The sequence below is a fragment of the Crassostrea angulata genome, chromosome 9 (assembly GCF_025612915.1).
Source record: "Crassostrea angulata isolate pt1a10 chromosome 9, ASM2561291v2, whole genome shotgun sequence".
Lineage (NCBI taxonomy): Eukaryota > Metazoa > Mollusca > Bivalvia > Ostreida > Ostreidae > Magallana > Magallana angulata.
In genome coordinates, this window is record NC_069119.1 from 30616507 (window position 1) to 30634423 (window position 17917).

Consider the following 17917-nt stretch of genomic DNA (forward strand, 5'->3'; position numbering starts at 1 on the left):
AGAACTCAGTGGAAGAGCTCCTGACAAGAGTTTCAGGGGTACTAGGTTCGATTCCCGGTCCTGCCATATATTTTCAATGTACCAGTATACATATATATAATGCTCATTCCAGCTTTCCTATTACACATGCAATAATTCAAAGACACATATTGAAGGGATGGTATTTTTGCTTTAAACCAGTGCTTACATGTAACAATTTAAAACATATGAGACCGGCTTATTAATTAGCTAGTGTCAATTTCAGTTTCTATACTGGTCATAATGCAAAGACATATAAGGGCTGGTTATCATGCTTAAAACTTTAGCCACAATTTCAGTACACATAATGATAAATCAAAGACAATAGGGGCTGGTTTGGCTTAAATTAGTGGCAATTATATCCCAGTAATGGAGCATCTTGGCCAATTAGGTTGAAATTCCTTGAGTCAAAAGATGAGCGAGGTGTCCAGAGCCTTTTGTTTGGGTTTCGATGAGTGGAGATTCTTTGTGTGTTAGTGTTAAGGAGACACATGGTTTCCTGAACAGACAATTATTGCGCTTTTTTTCTTTTCCTCCATGTTTTGATGTCCAAGAAGTGGTTTTGGTATCTCCCTTTTTTTCCCCCCCTCTCTCTCTTCTTGGGACAACAACAGTTTATTGGATTTCCTAGAGTTTGCATAGGATAAAATTCCAGGATGGAATAATTCCAGCTAGTAGAAAGTGTTTCAGGGACACGCCTCAGCAAACAAACTAATGATTTTCGAGTGAACAAAAAAAATCCCTAAGAAAAAACGGAACCACAAGAGTTAAGCAAAGGCCAAGCCATCAGACTATCCCCGGAGACAATAATTAAGTATGGATCATTGATTGATGGCTCATCTTGCTTCCTTTTCTGGGTCATCCTTGGGTCAGTCTTGGTGCATTGCCTTGGTGCGGGAGTGTGTCACCTATAATGTCAATAATGATTCTATCAGGTCAAACAACATGGTGTGAAAAACCTGTGGACAAAGGGTGTTAAAATAGTAAAAATTTGCTGCTGCATTGTGGATTTAGTAATTTCTTTGGGATGTGGTACTGGAAGAAAACGTGAGATTATGATTATTATTGGAAATATTGAAGAAAGATGGCTCCATTAATTACTATTACATTGTATAAACTGAAGTTGAAATGTACACAGTGAATATTTTATAAATTAAATGGACATTTTATGTTTGACTACGGGAAGTAGTATCGGAAAAATCATGACATGGAATTAAAGTGATAATTTTTAGTGCATACACAACTTGTGAATATTTTATAGATTTTGATTGAATTTTATGGATGGCACATTTTGAGGATGTTCATGTGAATATTTGATAAACTATTGATATTTTGGTTGCAACATTTCGTTTGAAGAGGAAAGAAAAAAAAAAAAACCCAACCTTTGACAAATGTACTGGAAGGCAAAATTCAATACTATATTGGAATAGTAAGTTGGGAGAGTCTGCAGATAGTGTGTGTGTGTGTGAATCAATGGTGCTCTCTGCATGGGCCAGCTTTGATGGGTAAATCAACTGTTGAATTCCAGGGGGATAATATTGTATTACTCGACTGTATCAAATGGAATACTCGGAGATGTCACTGTGTTTAATAGCAACATTGTCATGGTGATGCGTAAGAAAAGTTGTGAGAGGAACTCGTAAGCACCTGCAGAGGAATTCACATGTAATTAATGTAGCCCCTCTTTTTTTCTCTCTCCCTCAGGCTCTTTTTTTATTACTTCTTTTGAGAGCTAATTTGCAACATGCAGGAGATATAAATCGTCATTTGTGAGCTTTCGACTAATGATACAAAAAACTTTTGGTACATTCTTATGTGTTCCCAATATACAGTGTGTGCTTGAGTATATCTTTTGTGATTATATTGTCGGTACTTCAGCAGAATTATTTATTAAATTGGAGACCAAACGAAGCTGAAAATTAATGATTAAAGGGCCTGGATACTGTAACAATTGGTGATAAAACAAATTCAATGTGGCAATATCACCCGGAGTTTTGAATAAATGCGACACACCTTCCGTTTGGAAGTCAACATGCGGGCTTATAGAGCTAGCTGACACAGAAATGATGCTGGAACAAATAATATAGGGGGGTGCTTGTTGCTGAATGAATCACACTTTTTCGAAAAAATCCTCTGGTATCTGTCCGTCATAGCCTTGGAGGTTTACGTGATATTGCAGTTGTGAAAGTGATTAGAAGAAAAGGCAGTGGAGCTATAGAAAGGGGGTGATAATTGGACAAGTTGTTTACATCTCAAGAAACAATGCCGAGGAATTCAGGAAATTGCTGAGCATGGAAGGTGGCGATCGCTCTCCTGTATCATTTCGGGAACCCCAGGTGGTGAATGGAGGAACTAATTTCTGTGGTGGGGAAGGGGAGAGGAGAAGTAATAAACCCACAGAGATGACCTTCAGTGCCAAGAAGCCACCCAGGAAGAAACAGTCTGGGGGTGGGAGGCAGTGTCACAATAATATATACGGATTATTGGAGGACCACATCATCAGGGGGTCAGGGAGGGGGAGGAAGGAGTGGTGCCCCAAGGTCAGGGGCGAGTGGGGACAGAGGAGCTCCAGTCTGTCCCCTCACCTGGTCAGGCAGCACAGGACCGTGCGGTCAGCTCCCTCCTCAGCCCCTACCTCGGCCCCCACCTCACCTTTAACAGGTAAGTGTAAAAGTAGGTGGTACCTCAATAGGTAGTGTTGTATATTGAAGTTTAAGCCCCCACCTCACCTTTAACAGGTAAGTGTATAAGTAGGTGGAACCTCAATAGGTAGTGTTGTATATTGAAGTTTAAGCCCCCACCTCACCTTTAACAGGTAAGTGTATAAGTAGGTGGTACCTCAATAGGTAGTGTTGTATAATGAAGTTTAAGCCCCCACCTCACCTTTAACAGGTAAGTGTATAGGTAGGTGGTTCTGTACCTGGATAGGTTGTGTTGTTTATTGAGGTTTCAGCCCCCACCACATCTTTAACAGGTAAATGTATAAATAGGTGATACCTCAATAGGTTGTGTTGTATAATGAGGTTTCAGCCCCCACCTCACCTTTAACAGGTGAGTGTATAAGTAGGTGGTACCTCAGTATGTTGTGTTGTATATTGAGGTTTCAACCCCACCTCACCTTTAACAGGTAAGTGTATATGTAGGTGGTACCAGGATAGTTAGTGTTGTATTATGAGGTCTTAGGGCCAATCTCAGTCCCTACTTCACATTTAATTTTACAGGTAAGTTTATAGGTAGGTGGTACATGTACCTGGATAGGTAGTGTTGATGATGAGGTCTTAGCACCATCTTGGTACCCCACCTTGCAGTTAACAGTTAAATGTATTAATAGTGTGGCAACTCAATAGGTGGTGTTGTGTAATGATATTTCAGCCTTGTAGGTGGCACCTATATAGGTGTGTTATGAGGTGTTCTTTTTAGTTTGTGTTCAATACACTTGTAATTTTTTTGTTCCACATAATTAAACGTTTTTAGGTGTTGTTATGAATCAGGTGTTTTGTCGAAGTTAATTTTTATTATGGATTAGGTCTTATTGTAATAATGTAAGTGGTTCTGTGTTTAAGTGCTTCTAGTTGCACGAAATGCTCTGTGGAAATGATGGTTTATGCGACTGAAGTCTCAATCTTTTAGCTAAAACCACATGCAAAGTTAATGGGTTTTCTAATTTTATTTGCTTTGTAAACCATAAAACTGAATAATTCTGGAGGTTCTCTACTATTTTTAGCTTTATTGTTTGAAACACAAAAAAATTCAATTGTCTATGATGACATTATCTGGGTAATTTGTCGAGAAATCACAAAAAATGAATTTGCATAGAATATTTGAAGCTATTTTGGAATCAAATTGCTCAGAATTGAAGATTTTGGCTATCAGCATTTCTATATTGCTTAAATGGAATTTCATAAAAGGATTCAAATAAATTTAATAAGGTGGCATGACACAAGTATGTTATTTGATGTATCTGTATAATATCTTTTTCTAAAATATGATTTCTGAACTGAAAGACCAATACACTTATAAGGCTTTAAATGTTTTTTTTATGTATTATTCATAGAAACTAAGAAATTAGTTTGGAAGCAAATAAAATGTTCTGGTGCCTAAAATTCAATCTCAATAGATGCATGTTATGATAATCTCATAATGCATGTCAAAGAGGGTCAGTTGAAGTTTTCGATGTTTGATTAAATGATATTTACGACATTGAAAATCAAATGTATTATTCCAAGTTTGTGATGAAGGATGGAGAAAGTTTGTTATTTTTAAATATTAATTTGTGTACTCTCTTCCTAATCCATGATCTTATACAGAAAGTTATAACAAAAAACCAAGCATCTTTGAGTGATTCATTGTCGAGCCTTGGGCTCTGTAGCTATATTCCCGTACATGATTTGTTTCTCCGCTGAGAATCAGCCATCACAGTGAAAACCACTTCAACATTGACTTCTGAGTTTGAATTTTGAAATTGAATCTGATAAATCAGCAAAAACAAGAACACAGAGCTTTATGTGTCTGTAGGATCAGTTTCTGGCCTGGTCTAGTCTTTGTGTGTGTTCTCTCTCTTTCCCCCCCTGAGTCTGTTTTTACAAGATCATCATATCCTTACATTTATAGAGTCAATCTCTCTCTCTCTCTCAGAGAGCTTTATGTGTCTGTAGGATCATTTTCTGGCCTGGTCTAGTCTTTGTGTGTGTTCTCTCTCTTTCCCCCCCCTGAGTCTGTTTTTACAAGATCATCATATCCTTACATTTATAGAGTCAATCTCTCTCTCTCTCTCTCTCTCTCTCTCTCTCTCTCTCTCTCTCTCTCTCTCTCTCTCAGTGTATGCATTATTATCAGATGCATACGTACATATAAAAAAAAATCAATTTGTACTGCTGCATGCCGATGCATTAAAGTGTCATCCCCTGATAGTGGTCCATGTCATACCATGCATTCAGTGTTGCATCATTTACATTCAGAGGCCCTGTCTGATAATATAAGTTCACCAGCCCTCAGTTTGGCATCCACTCATTATGTAATCCTGGCATTATTTTTTTTCCTTCTTACTTTATTGCATTGCATACATATCGCCTGCATTAATGGGAAATAGACACAGAGAGAAATGAAGAAACCTACAGAGAGTTATTGCCCTTTAACTGCAGAGATTTTGGCTTTTGGTTAAAAAAATAGAGAGAGGGATGCTAGAGCAATTTACATGTATTGTTTGCAACAAATACTATATATTATTTTAGGTTTTTAGGTAAGAATCAAATTTCAATATGAAAAAAAAAATTTAACATCAAGACTATCAAAGTAAAAATGTTTTGACACCTTTCATCAGCGGGTGTGTAGATAAATTGCTGCTGATAAGGTATAGAGAGACAAGCCAATCTATTTATAGACCAGGTGAAAATCCAGGTGATACAGGTAACTGGTTGATTTCGGGCTGGAGGGCCTCTGTGTATATACGGCTCTGTGGTGCAGTGGTTGATGTTCAATCGATCAATCCGTAACAAGGGGACTTCTACGTAGTACGTGTGTGTGTGTGTGTACTTTCTGGGTTTGTGTCCCGCATGAATTGACCCCATTAACTTATACAGGTATTTGTGGGGGTAAGTAGTGGGATATAAAGTCAATAGTTTTGTTTGTAGGAGATTTTGTTTGTGTGTATATAAGGCAAAGTTTGTATTTCATCAGCTGATCGAAAAATACAGCACTGAAGTGAAATCTATGTGAAAAATTCTTTATTTTAAATTACATAAATAGAGTCCATGTTACAAATTTATGATAAGATCTGTTGAGATATCAGTGTTGATTTTTTTACAGTGTAAAAATACTTATATCATGTAATGTACTGACCTGATGTTAGGGGTAATATAGGGTATACCTACCGGTATATATTGAAGTTGCATTTGATCAATTAATAAGCCTTGTCCTGCATATACTACCTGGTAGTTGCCATCCAAAGAGAAATAAAAAATCAAGTCACTTGTGTTAGTCACTGAAAATACTTTTGTAGATGCATTATTACTTGTTGTTAGTAGATCTTCTTTGGACAAAATGTTTACATCTCTAATGCTAAAGAACAGTACTGGCTTGTCTACAAATGTTCTGATTTATGTACTAATGTTAGTACTGGCACCAATTGTAATGTACTATTACATGTACCATTAGTTGGGAGCAGATTTATTCCGAGGACAAAATCAAATAGCTGCCTATTAACTATTTATCAACATCTGTGCAGGATGTCGTGCTACATTTACAGATACATGTACTTGCAAAATGAAACAAAAAAATCAATTGCATGTATCAATTTGTAATAAAGTTATATACTTGTAGGTAATATCAGCCATGAACTTTCATTAAAAATGTTTCTTTCTCGGAACAAATTGACTGAAAACACTTGAAGAAAATTTATTCAATGTTATGACATTGTAATGTCACTGGAGTACATAATGTGTTGAGAAGGGGAGTAACTCTGTCGGGAGTATCAATGGTATCGGTACATCAGATTGACTAAAGGCATAAATCATACAACAAATAACGTCCAAGAGGTGTCAGTATTCACACCTTACATCAGGACAAATCACTATACAGGTGTCTCTAGGGGGCTGTAAATCTTAGGTAGCAAGGGACAGTTTCGAATAAAGTACCCGTCAATATTTTTGTAAAAATGAGAATTGCTGTACTTGAAGGCTTATGAGTGTTGCTAAATTCATGAACTGATTTTCAATGATTATCATTAGTTAGAGGGGTGTGTCTCTTGTTGAAATTGATATGCAATATGTAGGGTACATGTTAGGTACATGAGAATCAGAGGGTAAAATGCGAAACCTGCGGCTATGACTGTTGTGCTGACTTTGCACAGTGAAATTGCAAGTTACAGACGGGAGGTAAAATAACACGAAAAGTAGGTGGATGGGACATTGTAAACTATACAGCGGTAAGTTTCTGACATGTGATAGTGCAACATGCACGCGGTACGGAAGGTCAACCCTCTGCAGGGAATTAACTGGGGGAGGTCTAAAAAGCTGAAAAATCATGAACAATTAGCAAAATATGAAAGGGTCAAAATCTCATCAAAACCAGTATGTAGAGAATTTTACAGGTTTTGACTAGTAATTTTCTCCAGAAATTGGTGATTGGCCTTATAAAGAGTGAATTAAAGGTATTTGTGCTGAATGGGAACTGAGGAAATTCTAGTTACAGAGTTCCGAAGACATGCATCCCTTGGCTACAATGAATTGTATAAAAAAAACTGTCCCCTGCCACCTTCAAGACTACATGGTATTTCATATTTCTCCTTTAAGTGTAATTTTGAGTGGATTTTGTACCATAAATAATACATTTTGTGAAAATGGATGATTTTCTTTGCTATAGATGTCATTACATGATTTTATTGGCTAAAATGTTCAAGGGGAGTAACTCCCTCTTAAATGTGTAGAATGACCACCACTAGAGTAAATTGGCTAAGAGAGTTGGTATTTCCTATCCTGATGACAATTAATAGGCTTAAGTTAATTACTGAGATAAGAATAAATAAATTAAAACAGTTTTTATCAATTAAATCATTAAATTTATGATTTTGCAGTCATTTTGCTGTTTGATTTTATGAAATAACATTAAGCCACCTGACTTATATCACCCAATATTTTTAAAACAGCATATTTTTATTTCAAATGAACTTTACATGTAGACAAATGCAGTTATCAAAGTATACAATATGTCAAAAAACTCAAGTTTTTGCTCCTTTCTATCAAAAAATGGTATTTTAGATGTATTTACAGAATTGAAAAAGCCACCCCCTCTTTCCAATGGACTCCATTACCATTACATGTAGGATATGTAAATGTACATTTGACCTTGAAATAACATCTGCTATGATAATTACTCTTGAAATGAACAAAAAACAACATATTTTTACCCTTTTATTGTTATAAATGCATCAAAAATGTAGAAAAACATGAAAAATTTGAACATTTTTCATGGAATTCTCATCCGTCCCCAGGAACCTGGGTGTGTTTGAATTTCATTTTAATTAAACACACACATCACACTCATAAGTCTTAATAATTTAGCAAAGTTAAAAGGAGACTAGAAACCAGAATATATAAGATATCCACTAAATATGATTATAGGGTTAGTTTTTCATGAAAACAAGAAATCACATGTAGGGCGACATGACTTTTTGTGAATAAAAATGCTACAAATCATCCATTTACCAAAAAAAGATCAATTTTAAATATCAGTGATGGTTGTTTTCAAATATGTGTAAGAAATGACTCAAGGAAACTGCCACAAGTTTCATAATATTAGGTTAAAGTGTTCAAACTAATACTTCTTGTGAAAATCAAAAGATAGGGGGAGGGTATACATGTAAGGGTATTTCTAAGTGATGTGATGCTTTTATCATGATAATATCAAGCAGATGTATGTAGTATTGAATAAGGTTTCTTATTTTAGGAGGTTGAACAACAGTTGACCTCTAAAAGATTAGGTAAAGATGCTTTATTTGTGGAGAGCCCTGTGAATCTGTATTAAATAGAGGAAAGTGGAAATGGTGGGTTCACTTAAATGGCCATATTTTTCTTAAACCTCAATGGAATTGGCAAAACGTGGTGTACTTTTTTTCAGAATAGCATAAGCTTTTTAATTTTAAGACAAGATGACTTTTCGGAGAATGTTAGTGTATGTTAAAGGTAGCAAGGGACAGTTTCGAATAAAGTACCCGTCAATATTTTTGTAAAAATGAGAATTGCTGTACTTGAAGGCTTATGAGTGTTGCTAAAATTCATGAACTGATTTTCAATGATTATCATTAGTTAGAGGGGTGTCTCTTGTTGAAATTGATATGCAATATGTAGGGTACATGTTAGGTACATGAGAATCAGAGGTAAAATGCGAAACCTGCGGCTATGACTGTTGTGCTGACTTTGCACAGTGAAATTGCAAGTTACAGACGGGAGGTAAAATAACACGAAAAGTAGGTGGATGGGACATTGTAAACTATACAGCGGTAAGTTTCTGACATGTGATAGTGCAACATGCACGCGGTACGGAAGGTCAACCCTCTGCAGGGAATTAACTGGGGGAGGTCTAAAAAGCTGAAAAATCATGAACAATTAGCAAAATATGAAAGGGTCAAAATCTCATCAAAACCAGTATGTAGAGAATTTTACAGGTTTTGACTAGTAATTTTCTCCAGAAATTGGTGATTGGCCTTATAAAGAGTGAATTAAAGGTATTTGTGCTGAATGGGAACTGAGGAAATTCTAGTTACAGAGTTCCGAAGACATGCATCCCTTGGCTACAATGAATTGTATAAAAAAAACTGTCCCCTGCCACCTTAGTGACTGGACAGATGGTATGGCTAATTTAGTTTCTATCTATAAAGCAAGGTAATGCTCAATTATTGTTCAAGTTACATGCTAATGCTTTTTTTCTCGTTTTCTTAAATCTCTCTTTTAATTTTAAACAAAAACTGAATTTTTAAAGAGAAGGTATTTGATAATGTAAGGTCTCATAGACCCCCCCCCCCCCCCCCAAAAAAAAAATAGAAGAAACTACTTTTTAGTGAGTTATTCTGTTATTGAATGCTCTAAGTTAGCAAGGAACTAATAGATGAGCTCAAAAGATCAATGATCAATGTCAGATGAAAAACAAAATTCATTAATTTTTCAAGGGCAGGTTTTGGGGGTGGGGGGGGGGGTGGTGGTGGTAGGGGTGGGGTGGGTTGATGGGTTGTAATAATTCCAAATGTTTATGTCAATGAACATTGATAATTACATGAATATGAGCTTATTTTGCATGGAACTTTACATTCTTCACAATCAAAAAGAACACACACATGTACATTTAATTTGATCTTATCCCTGAAAAAATTTCTACTTTTGATTTTAGCACACAGAAGGCATGGAAGTTTCACCGATGTAGACGACCGGTCTAGTGACAGTGGTGACCCCTACCTCAATGACCTTCACGGAATGTCAAGGCCACGAGCTCCACGGCGACATACGGTGGGTGGGAACGACCTGATGAATGAGGGAGGAAGGGGAGACAATCAGGACGAGGTGAGTTATCTAACTTTGATGTCCATTTTTAGTCTGAAACTCAAGACCATAAACTGAGAATAGATTGAGCCCAAATACTTTTAACCAAATTTTTTAAAAAGTAATTTTACAGATATTATGATATTTTTTAAATGCCATAATGAAGAGAATTTTTTTTTTCTTTTTGTTGTTTTAATATCAATTGATAAAGGAGAATCCTTTAAAAATTATCAATTGCCTATATCATAAATTAAAAATTATATTTGTTGATGCTATTTGTTGACGTTAGTCTAATATTTCCAAGTTTATGGTCTTGAAGGTAGATCGTAGAAGTAGAACCCTTGTAACAACTTGGACATTCGGTAGGATGTAACTTAATCTTTTTCCTTGCATCAAAACAAATTCAAAATGACCCTTGTTCATGTGAAATGACTACACAGATTGTGTAGTCTTAGCTCAAAAGCCATACAAATCTTATTTACTTTATTGAGCCATGGCTGAGTGACCTGCAAAAAAATAGACAGGCCTACTTCACATTGCAATGTTGGACACAACTAGCCAAAGTCCAAGCTCCTGTTTATATTAAAATAGTTCCAAAATAAATTGAGATTTGATGATATTTCTGTTTTACATGGATGAAAGTACTGGTACTTAGCTTGGTGTGAGTTTTACAGTGAGAGTCCAAAGTATCAATGGAATAGTCTATTATTGTCTAGAATTATGCAATAACAAGTACATCCACTTACATTATTTCAGTAGCAAAGTTGAACAATTCTTAGCATTTTTTTGCAGTTAATATAGTTTCTGACAAAAATGTGCAAATGCCATCTCTTGTGAATGATATTAAAATGGAAAACAATTTTTTGTAAAATTGATGTTAAAAATTCCATGTTTGTTCCAAAATGTTTTTGCTGTTTGCATTGCAAATGACATCAATTTACATAGAAAATATCAATATTGAAAAGTTGTATGATGTATTTTGATAACTTCCGAATGGATGAAGATGTCCAATTTTTTCATTATTTTTTAAAAATCTTGTTTATTTCTTTGTGCAAAAAGAGAGGATTTGTTAATGAAAAAATCTTGGATACATTTTCTATCTTATTTATTTCAATTGTTTTTCATTGAGAGGTGTGTATATTTATAAAGAGATGGAAGCGAACCAGTTTATCACTGATTAATCGCAAAATGAAAATGTTGGCAAAATGAAAGTGGGTTTACGCTACATTCATGTACTGTAAAACAACTTTTATTTGCGTGTGAGAAATTTCGGCGAGATTCGCGAATGCCTCATCGTCAGGAATATTTCTTGATGCGAACCAGTTATTGTCATGTGGTAATTATAACAAAATTGATGTTAAAAAGGCTTGGTCGCGAAAATAAGTGGCAGCAAACCAGTTTATTTTTGTAGTGATTATAAAACTGGCATGGCTCAGGAAGTTGTCGTGAATAAATGTTGGTTTACAGTAACAATTTTGTTTTCACAGTATAGCTAGGGTTATAGCTGTGCTTCTCATTGATGTGATATTTGTGTTATGTTTGAATCAATAGAATGTTTGATGTAAGAGACATTGCTTTGTTTTCCAATATGCCCCAATATGCTTCAAAGTATACGATTTGTTGTACAAATCCATTCAGAAAAAAAGTGGTCAATTCCTGGAGACAAAAGAAGCATTCCGGATTCATTTACACTTCCTTTGATTTCCAATACACGCTTCGGAGTTCCTAATTAGTGCTTTACTGTTGAATCGGCTCAATACACACAGTAAGGAATGAATGAATGCTATACCACCGTCTGTTCAGTGCTTAGAAGTTGGAACCCAGTTTGTTTGACTAATGATTTTCCTGGGAATTTACTCATGCAAAAGGTGCTACTTTGCCTTGCCAAAAAAATTGGGAAAGGGGGGGGGGGGATTGAGAATGTTAAGGAGGTATTGATTTTTCATTTCAACAACAGAGGCTGATATTCATTAAAGGAAAAAGAGTGGAAGTCCACCACAGAAAGGATAATGGAAGAAAAGTCAGTGGTGTTATTTTGAATTTTTTTGAATTGTTTGGTTTTTACATGAGGAGGGAAGTCTTATATTCATACTTTCACTTGCATTATTTTTCTTGCTCAAAGTTTTTGGTGTATTTAGAAGCAAATGAGGAAGAATTAGCTGAATGCATCTTTTGAGAGGAAAGAAATTAAATTGTGATGGAATTTTGTTGTCCCTATAAAAATTCTGATAAATTTATCAAGAAAGGATTTTGAAGATTCTGGATACAAATTTTGCAGAAATCCATACTGATGAAATAAACAGTAACGAAGATATTAGTTCTCTTGAAAGGTTATTATGTTGTTGGTGAAGAATGGAAATAAATATTGATCGTTAGGGATCGCTCGGAGAGAGGGGGAGGGGGAGGTGAAGAGAGAGGGGAATTGATTACCATGGTGTCCATTGGGAGGATCAAGGCCTGTGTGCAGTATTGGTGTTTGGGACGATGTTACTGCCCTGTCTGTTTGTTTGTATGTGTCAACATTGGCACCAGGTCAACACACAACATACTGTAACATACAGATCAGAGCACAGTGAATGGCCTTTAATGTCAAATTCCAGGGAGAATAAAGATAGAGAGATGTTTATTCCTATAAGTAATTCATGGCAGATCTTATGTTAAATTTTGACATTAGTGGGATGGAGGGGGTTGCGTTTGTACATTTGTTGGAATTTTTACGAGGTATTTTGTGTGCACATTATATGGAGCCTTCTCCTGTCTTTAAGGTGTATGTTTACATGAATTGGAGGTAGGATAATAATTTAACAACTTTAGGTTTGTTTTTGATATGAGGAATGTTTTTACTGATTGTTGATGGCTTCATGTCAGTGCAGTATCAATGCAGCAGACGTTTTTATTATTGCGCATAAAAGAAGTAGCTAAGGGAATGTTGGCCATGACAGGTCAAGCTTCTTATTGATGACAACAGAGGAAATCTTCATCATCTGAATGTTTTTATTGATTGGAGTTTAATTGTGTGGCTTTGAACTACTAGCTTAATTACCAGAATAACTTAATTTCTGCTAACTGGCTCTGGCCATGTATTGATCCAATTTATCCGAGTCATCCTCATCTTCCGGATGTTCTCCCTATCCAGTAGAGAACACATGGAGCTATTGGGAAAAAAAAATTCTGTGTCCTTTACAAAGTGTCACATTGTGGCCCTAAGTGCATGATTCTTAGGCTTATTTGGAGGTATTTGTGCAATTGACTGAGGGTTTTTTTTCAGTATTTTTGTGAATTTCATGGATTTCGGGAATCCATCATTAATTGTGTGAATTCTTTAATATTTCTTATTTCTTGTTGTTTTGAGGGTTTGGATTTAGATAAGGAAACCATTATTTTTGTGTGTATTTTCTGGAGGTTATGGATTTTGAAGTCAGGAAACCATTTTTATTTTTGTGATTTCTTATACTAGTTTTTCATGTTTCTTGTGTATTCTAAACTTTTTTGGATTTTTTGGTGGTAAGTGTCTTCATATCTTCGTGGGAGTATGATGTTGATTTCATGTCGGATAAGATGCATTTTAATTTCCTCACCAATATAGTGATTATAAAACTGGCATGGCTCAGGTAATCTCAAACATCTCGAGATGTTCTCATGATGTTTTCCTGTTGCATTTGCAGGTGTGGTTAGAAGTGTAGTGCAATATTGTCTGAGAGGGATCAAAACTTACTGCATTTACACTCTTAGATGATGACAGTAAAAAATATTTTCAGAGAGATTTACGATTGATTTGTCTGATTTTATTAAAAATCTGAATTTCTGCACCCTAATGCCTTTGAATAATATTGTATACAGCAAGGTTATACTTGTATTTCTGAATTGCAAGTATTAACATAGCCTTATTACATTTTATTGAGAAAGATATGTCCCATTTTGAATTATTGTTAAGCTTTTTAATGTGCCCACTGATAATGGGGGAGGGGGGGGGGCACTGGGTCATACCTTAAAATTTCAATTAACTGTAGATGTTTTAAATTTTAAAAACTGTCAAAATATTCAAACACTCTCATACCCGTACAGAATTGAATGTTGTAATTGAACTGTATGCATTGAAAATGTACACCTTTTTTTTTCAAAGTTAAAAAAATCCCCATTTACGGGTTCTTTTAAGTTTATTCAAACAATTTCCACAAAAAGAAAAGGAAAAGTTACGATGTTGAATGGATTTAATTGTCAATTAAATGAAACCATCGATTTCCTCTATCTATATATCAGTGATCGGTAACAGCGCTTGACGTCCAGAGGGGTTGGTAATTAGAATAAACAACCGACTTTGATATTCATCTGAAAGGACACTTGTCATTTCCATCACAATGCCTGCATTTGACACAACTGACGATTTTATTTGGATGGGCATCAGATATCTCGAGATATATCTCGTCAATATTGCGAGCCCAGCCGCCATCTCTCTGGCTTCAGGCTCCCAGCTTTTCGTAGAGAATTTACAGTACTCACTGCGGCTTTGCTTTCTGTTATCCTAGCTTAGGTCCCATTTTATCATTGGACGGTATTGTATTCCGTGGAATTATCGATGTGTTGGAACTTGGCATGCACTAAGAATGAATTGTGTTCTGAAAACATGTTTCTCTAGAGGGGGTAATGTTCGTAACTGTCTGTTGGCAAAAAACTCAGTAGTATTATATTGACTTTCAGGGCATTGGTATATCCTTTTGTATTCAGCCCCCTTATATCAATGACAAAGCAGTTGTAGTTGATGTCTCTTTGTTGAAGAGGCAACCATTAAAGGTTGTATTTGTTTTAAGTTAAAGATCTTGATAGTAACAGAAGATTACATGATAAGCACATTGTAAAAATGAAACCTAATGCTTGAAGGCATTTTAATACATTTTTCAAAAATTACGACCAATCAAATTTGCAATATTATTTTTTGAAATTATAAATGAATCTTTAGAAAGCGGTCAAGTTTGATTTATTAATTACTTTCTAAATTCAATTATTCAATCTGTAAATATCTGTATTACAGTCCCATTCTGTGTTGGGGAAGGCAGGTTTTTTGGAGGTGTTTTATTTGGGGGGGGGGGTTGCAGAATTAAGGTTTGCATTCAAAGAGAAATAATGCACATCGTCCCATGGAGTGATATTATAAAAATAGTGCCTGTTTGGGAGGGTAACAGTTGAAATTGACACCCCGAGACAACCATTGTCAACCGACGCGAAGCGGAGGTTGACAATGGTTTTCGAGGGGTGTCAATTTCAACTGTTATCCTCCCAAACAGGCACTATTTATTTTGTTATACTGAATGTCTTAATTTTTAAGAAAATTTTACTGCTTTTATATAGGAATAACGTGAATTCTACAGCGAACCGTACGCGCATAATTTTCGCGAATGTAACAATTTTTAATTTTACCCGTTGCTAAGTGCGTTGCTAACGCTGAGGGTAATAGAAAGAATTATGAACTGCGTCTTAACCAATCAGATTTCAGTATTTAACATGAAAGTATAACAAAATGTTATAATGTAAATAACTTGTTTTATGGAGTAAATTGTCCACTTCCATGTAGTTTGTCAGTTTAATGCTATCAGCTTTCTAACCACAAAGTCCAATTCAACTGTGCTTCAAACTCAATTGAATTGTAAGGGTGTTAAAAATCAGTATGAATTATTCATGACCGACATCAAAATCGCATTGTGTGGTACTAAGATAGAATGATGCTGTCTTGATGGGGGCATTTATTTTGTGGCATGCTGGGTCATTTCAAACATTACACAAGCGGGGCAAGAACATCTGAGCCAGTTTAACAGTTGTTGTTTATCCATGGGTCCATTAAGGCATAGCAGGGGGGTGGAGATTTTCTTTGACTCTTCTTTAGTATGAGGGTATCATCACCATTCACTCACCCCTAGGATCCTATTTACCTGGTTCTCTCACTTTATTGTTGTAGTATTTAGAATCAGATAAACGGGAAATTGAGACAAATTGGACAGATAGGCTGGAGAAATGATAAATATGCCAAAGATTTGGCAAATTCAAAATATTTGTGCACTGTAGGATATGAGATATGAGAGAGAGAGAGAGAGAGAGAGAGAGAGAGAGAGAGAGAGAGAGAGAGAGAGAGAGAGACTATCAGGTCTAGTTCAGTGCTTCTAATTAGATACAAATAACAACGAAATGAGATGGAGGATGGAGGTATGCAATGCATAGAAAAATGTTTAATTAGAAATAACAAGGATGCAAGAAAGATGGGGGGATTTATTACTTGGACCACTGAGGAAGAGATGAAATTGGTTGAGGGGGGGGGGGGGGAGGACTTACTATTGATTTGAAGGGTCATCACATCTGTCAGGGGGTCACTGATTTTGTCAGGAGATGGGGGAGGGTCATTATTGGCCAGCAGATTGAGGGTATTTATAGCTTTCCAGGGGTCCACTCAATCTCACCTCCATGTTAATGACTGAACAGTCTAACCCTGAATATAAAAGGGCTATGGGAGACTGTTTTCTCAGCTAGTGGCCTGTCATTTTCTCTGTGTGTTAAAACTTGTGTGGACCTAGAATTAGGTGTGTTAATCTAATCGTATGGTCTTAACCATAGTAAGAATCATTTATTGGGATTTTTCTCTATGAAGTGTTCAAAATTACTCTCTGTATGTACCTGTAATTGGATTTTTCAATATAGAAAAAAGTGTGTTAAAAGAGAATTAATATATGTCAAATAACTTAAGTATTTTGCCAGTGCATTAGATCTGAAATGACGATTTTGTGTTTTGATCTTGACGGATTAGCCTTCCAAGATGGTGCAGTCAACATGCCTTAAACATGCTGGTTGGACGTAAAATCAATAATTGTGAATTAATCTGACATGGATGTTTTTATTATGAAGCTGACCAAGAGGGAAATGTGATGAAAATTCTTAGGGACTAGTGTGCTATATGATTTTTAGATAGTGGGAAGATTTTATATATGTGTTTCAATGATAACAGCAAAACAAGTCATAATTATAATGGAGGGTGTCCTTGATAATCATTTAATTAGTTGGAATCCATGTTGAGAATTTTAATTGATAATTTTCACTGTGAGCATTCTCCAGGGCTGTTAAATATATCTTGTGAATTACTGCCTCAGAGAAATATTCCTTGGTGGGTTTGAGAAATATTCCTCTGGGTATTCGATGTGTGATATCTGCCATAGTTTATCTATGCCAGCAATTAACTAGGGTTCAATTGTTTACGTAATGCATTTTTGCAGGTTTTGGATATTGTAATCCTTAGTGTGTTTCACGCAATTAAAGTCAGAGGGAGGATTGTGATTCGTAACTGGTGGTGTAAACTGGTGGCCTACATTCCATTACAAGTACTGGTACTCGGTTTGAGGACTGCACATTTCTGAATGAGGGAAAAATCCGAAGTGACTTGCTCTAATTTTTAACATCATTCATTACATTCTCTGAGAGGAGGAACGAAAAAAAAAATCAATTTTTCCACAAACTAAGATTAGTTGTATTAACCAGCAAAGTTTTTATTGGGGAATAATTCCAATTTACAAATATACTGTGTTTGTTTCCATGACAATCTCCAGGGTTTTTTTGTGTGTGTGTCTCCTTATGAAGCTCCTGATGAATGTGCCGGCAATATGAGGCCAAGACAGTGGTGATGACATATAATAGATTTTTCTTCAAAGAGACGGAGAGTCAGCGAGAAGGACTCAGGGAAGCAATATAAGAATGGCTGCATGGAACTACGCCTCTGTCATTAATCCAGAAATTACAAGGCCCTGAATAGACTGATGTAGCCCTTGGATTAAAGACGTGTCAAATTCTCGGAGCTGTCGAAGCCTAGGCAAAGGAATTGAGACTAGAGAGGAATT

The 17917-nt window shown here is 35.8% G+C and overlaps 1 protein-coding gene across 1 annotated transcript; it reads left to right on the forward strand.

Moving 5' to 3' along the window:
- Window positions 1-2023: 2023 nt before the first annotated feature.
- LOC128162789 (uncharacterized) lies at window positions 2024-17440 on the forward strand. The gene is made up of 3 exons (XM_052826175.1): window positions 2024-2679; window positions 9898-10067; window positions 17300-17440. Exons 1-3 carry the CDS (start codon window positions 2310-2312, stop codon window positions 17438-17440), a joined length of 681 nt encoding a protein of 226 aa, XP_052682135.1. The 5' UTR covers window positions 2024-2309.
- Window positions 17441-17917: the final 477 nt, after the last annotated feature.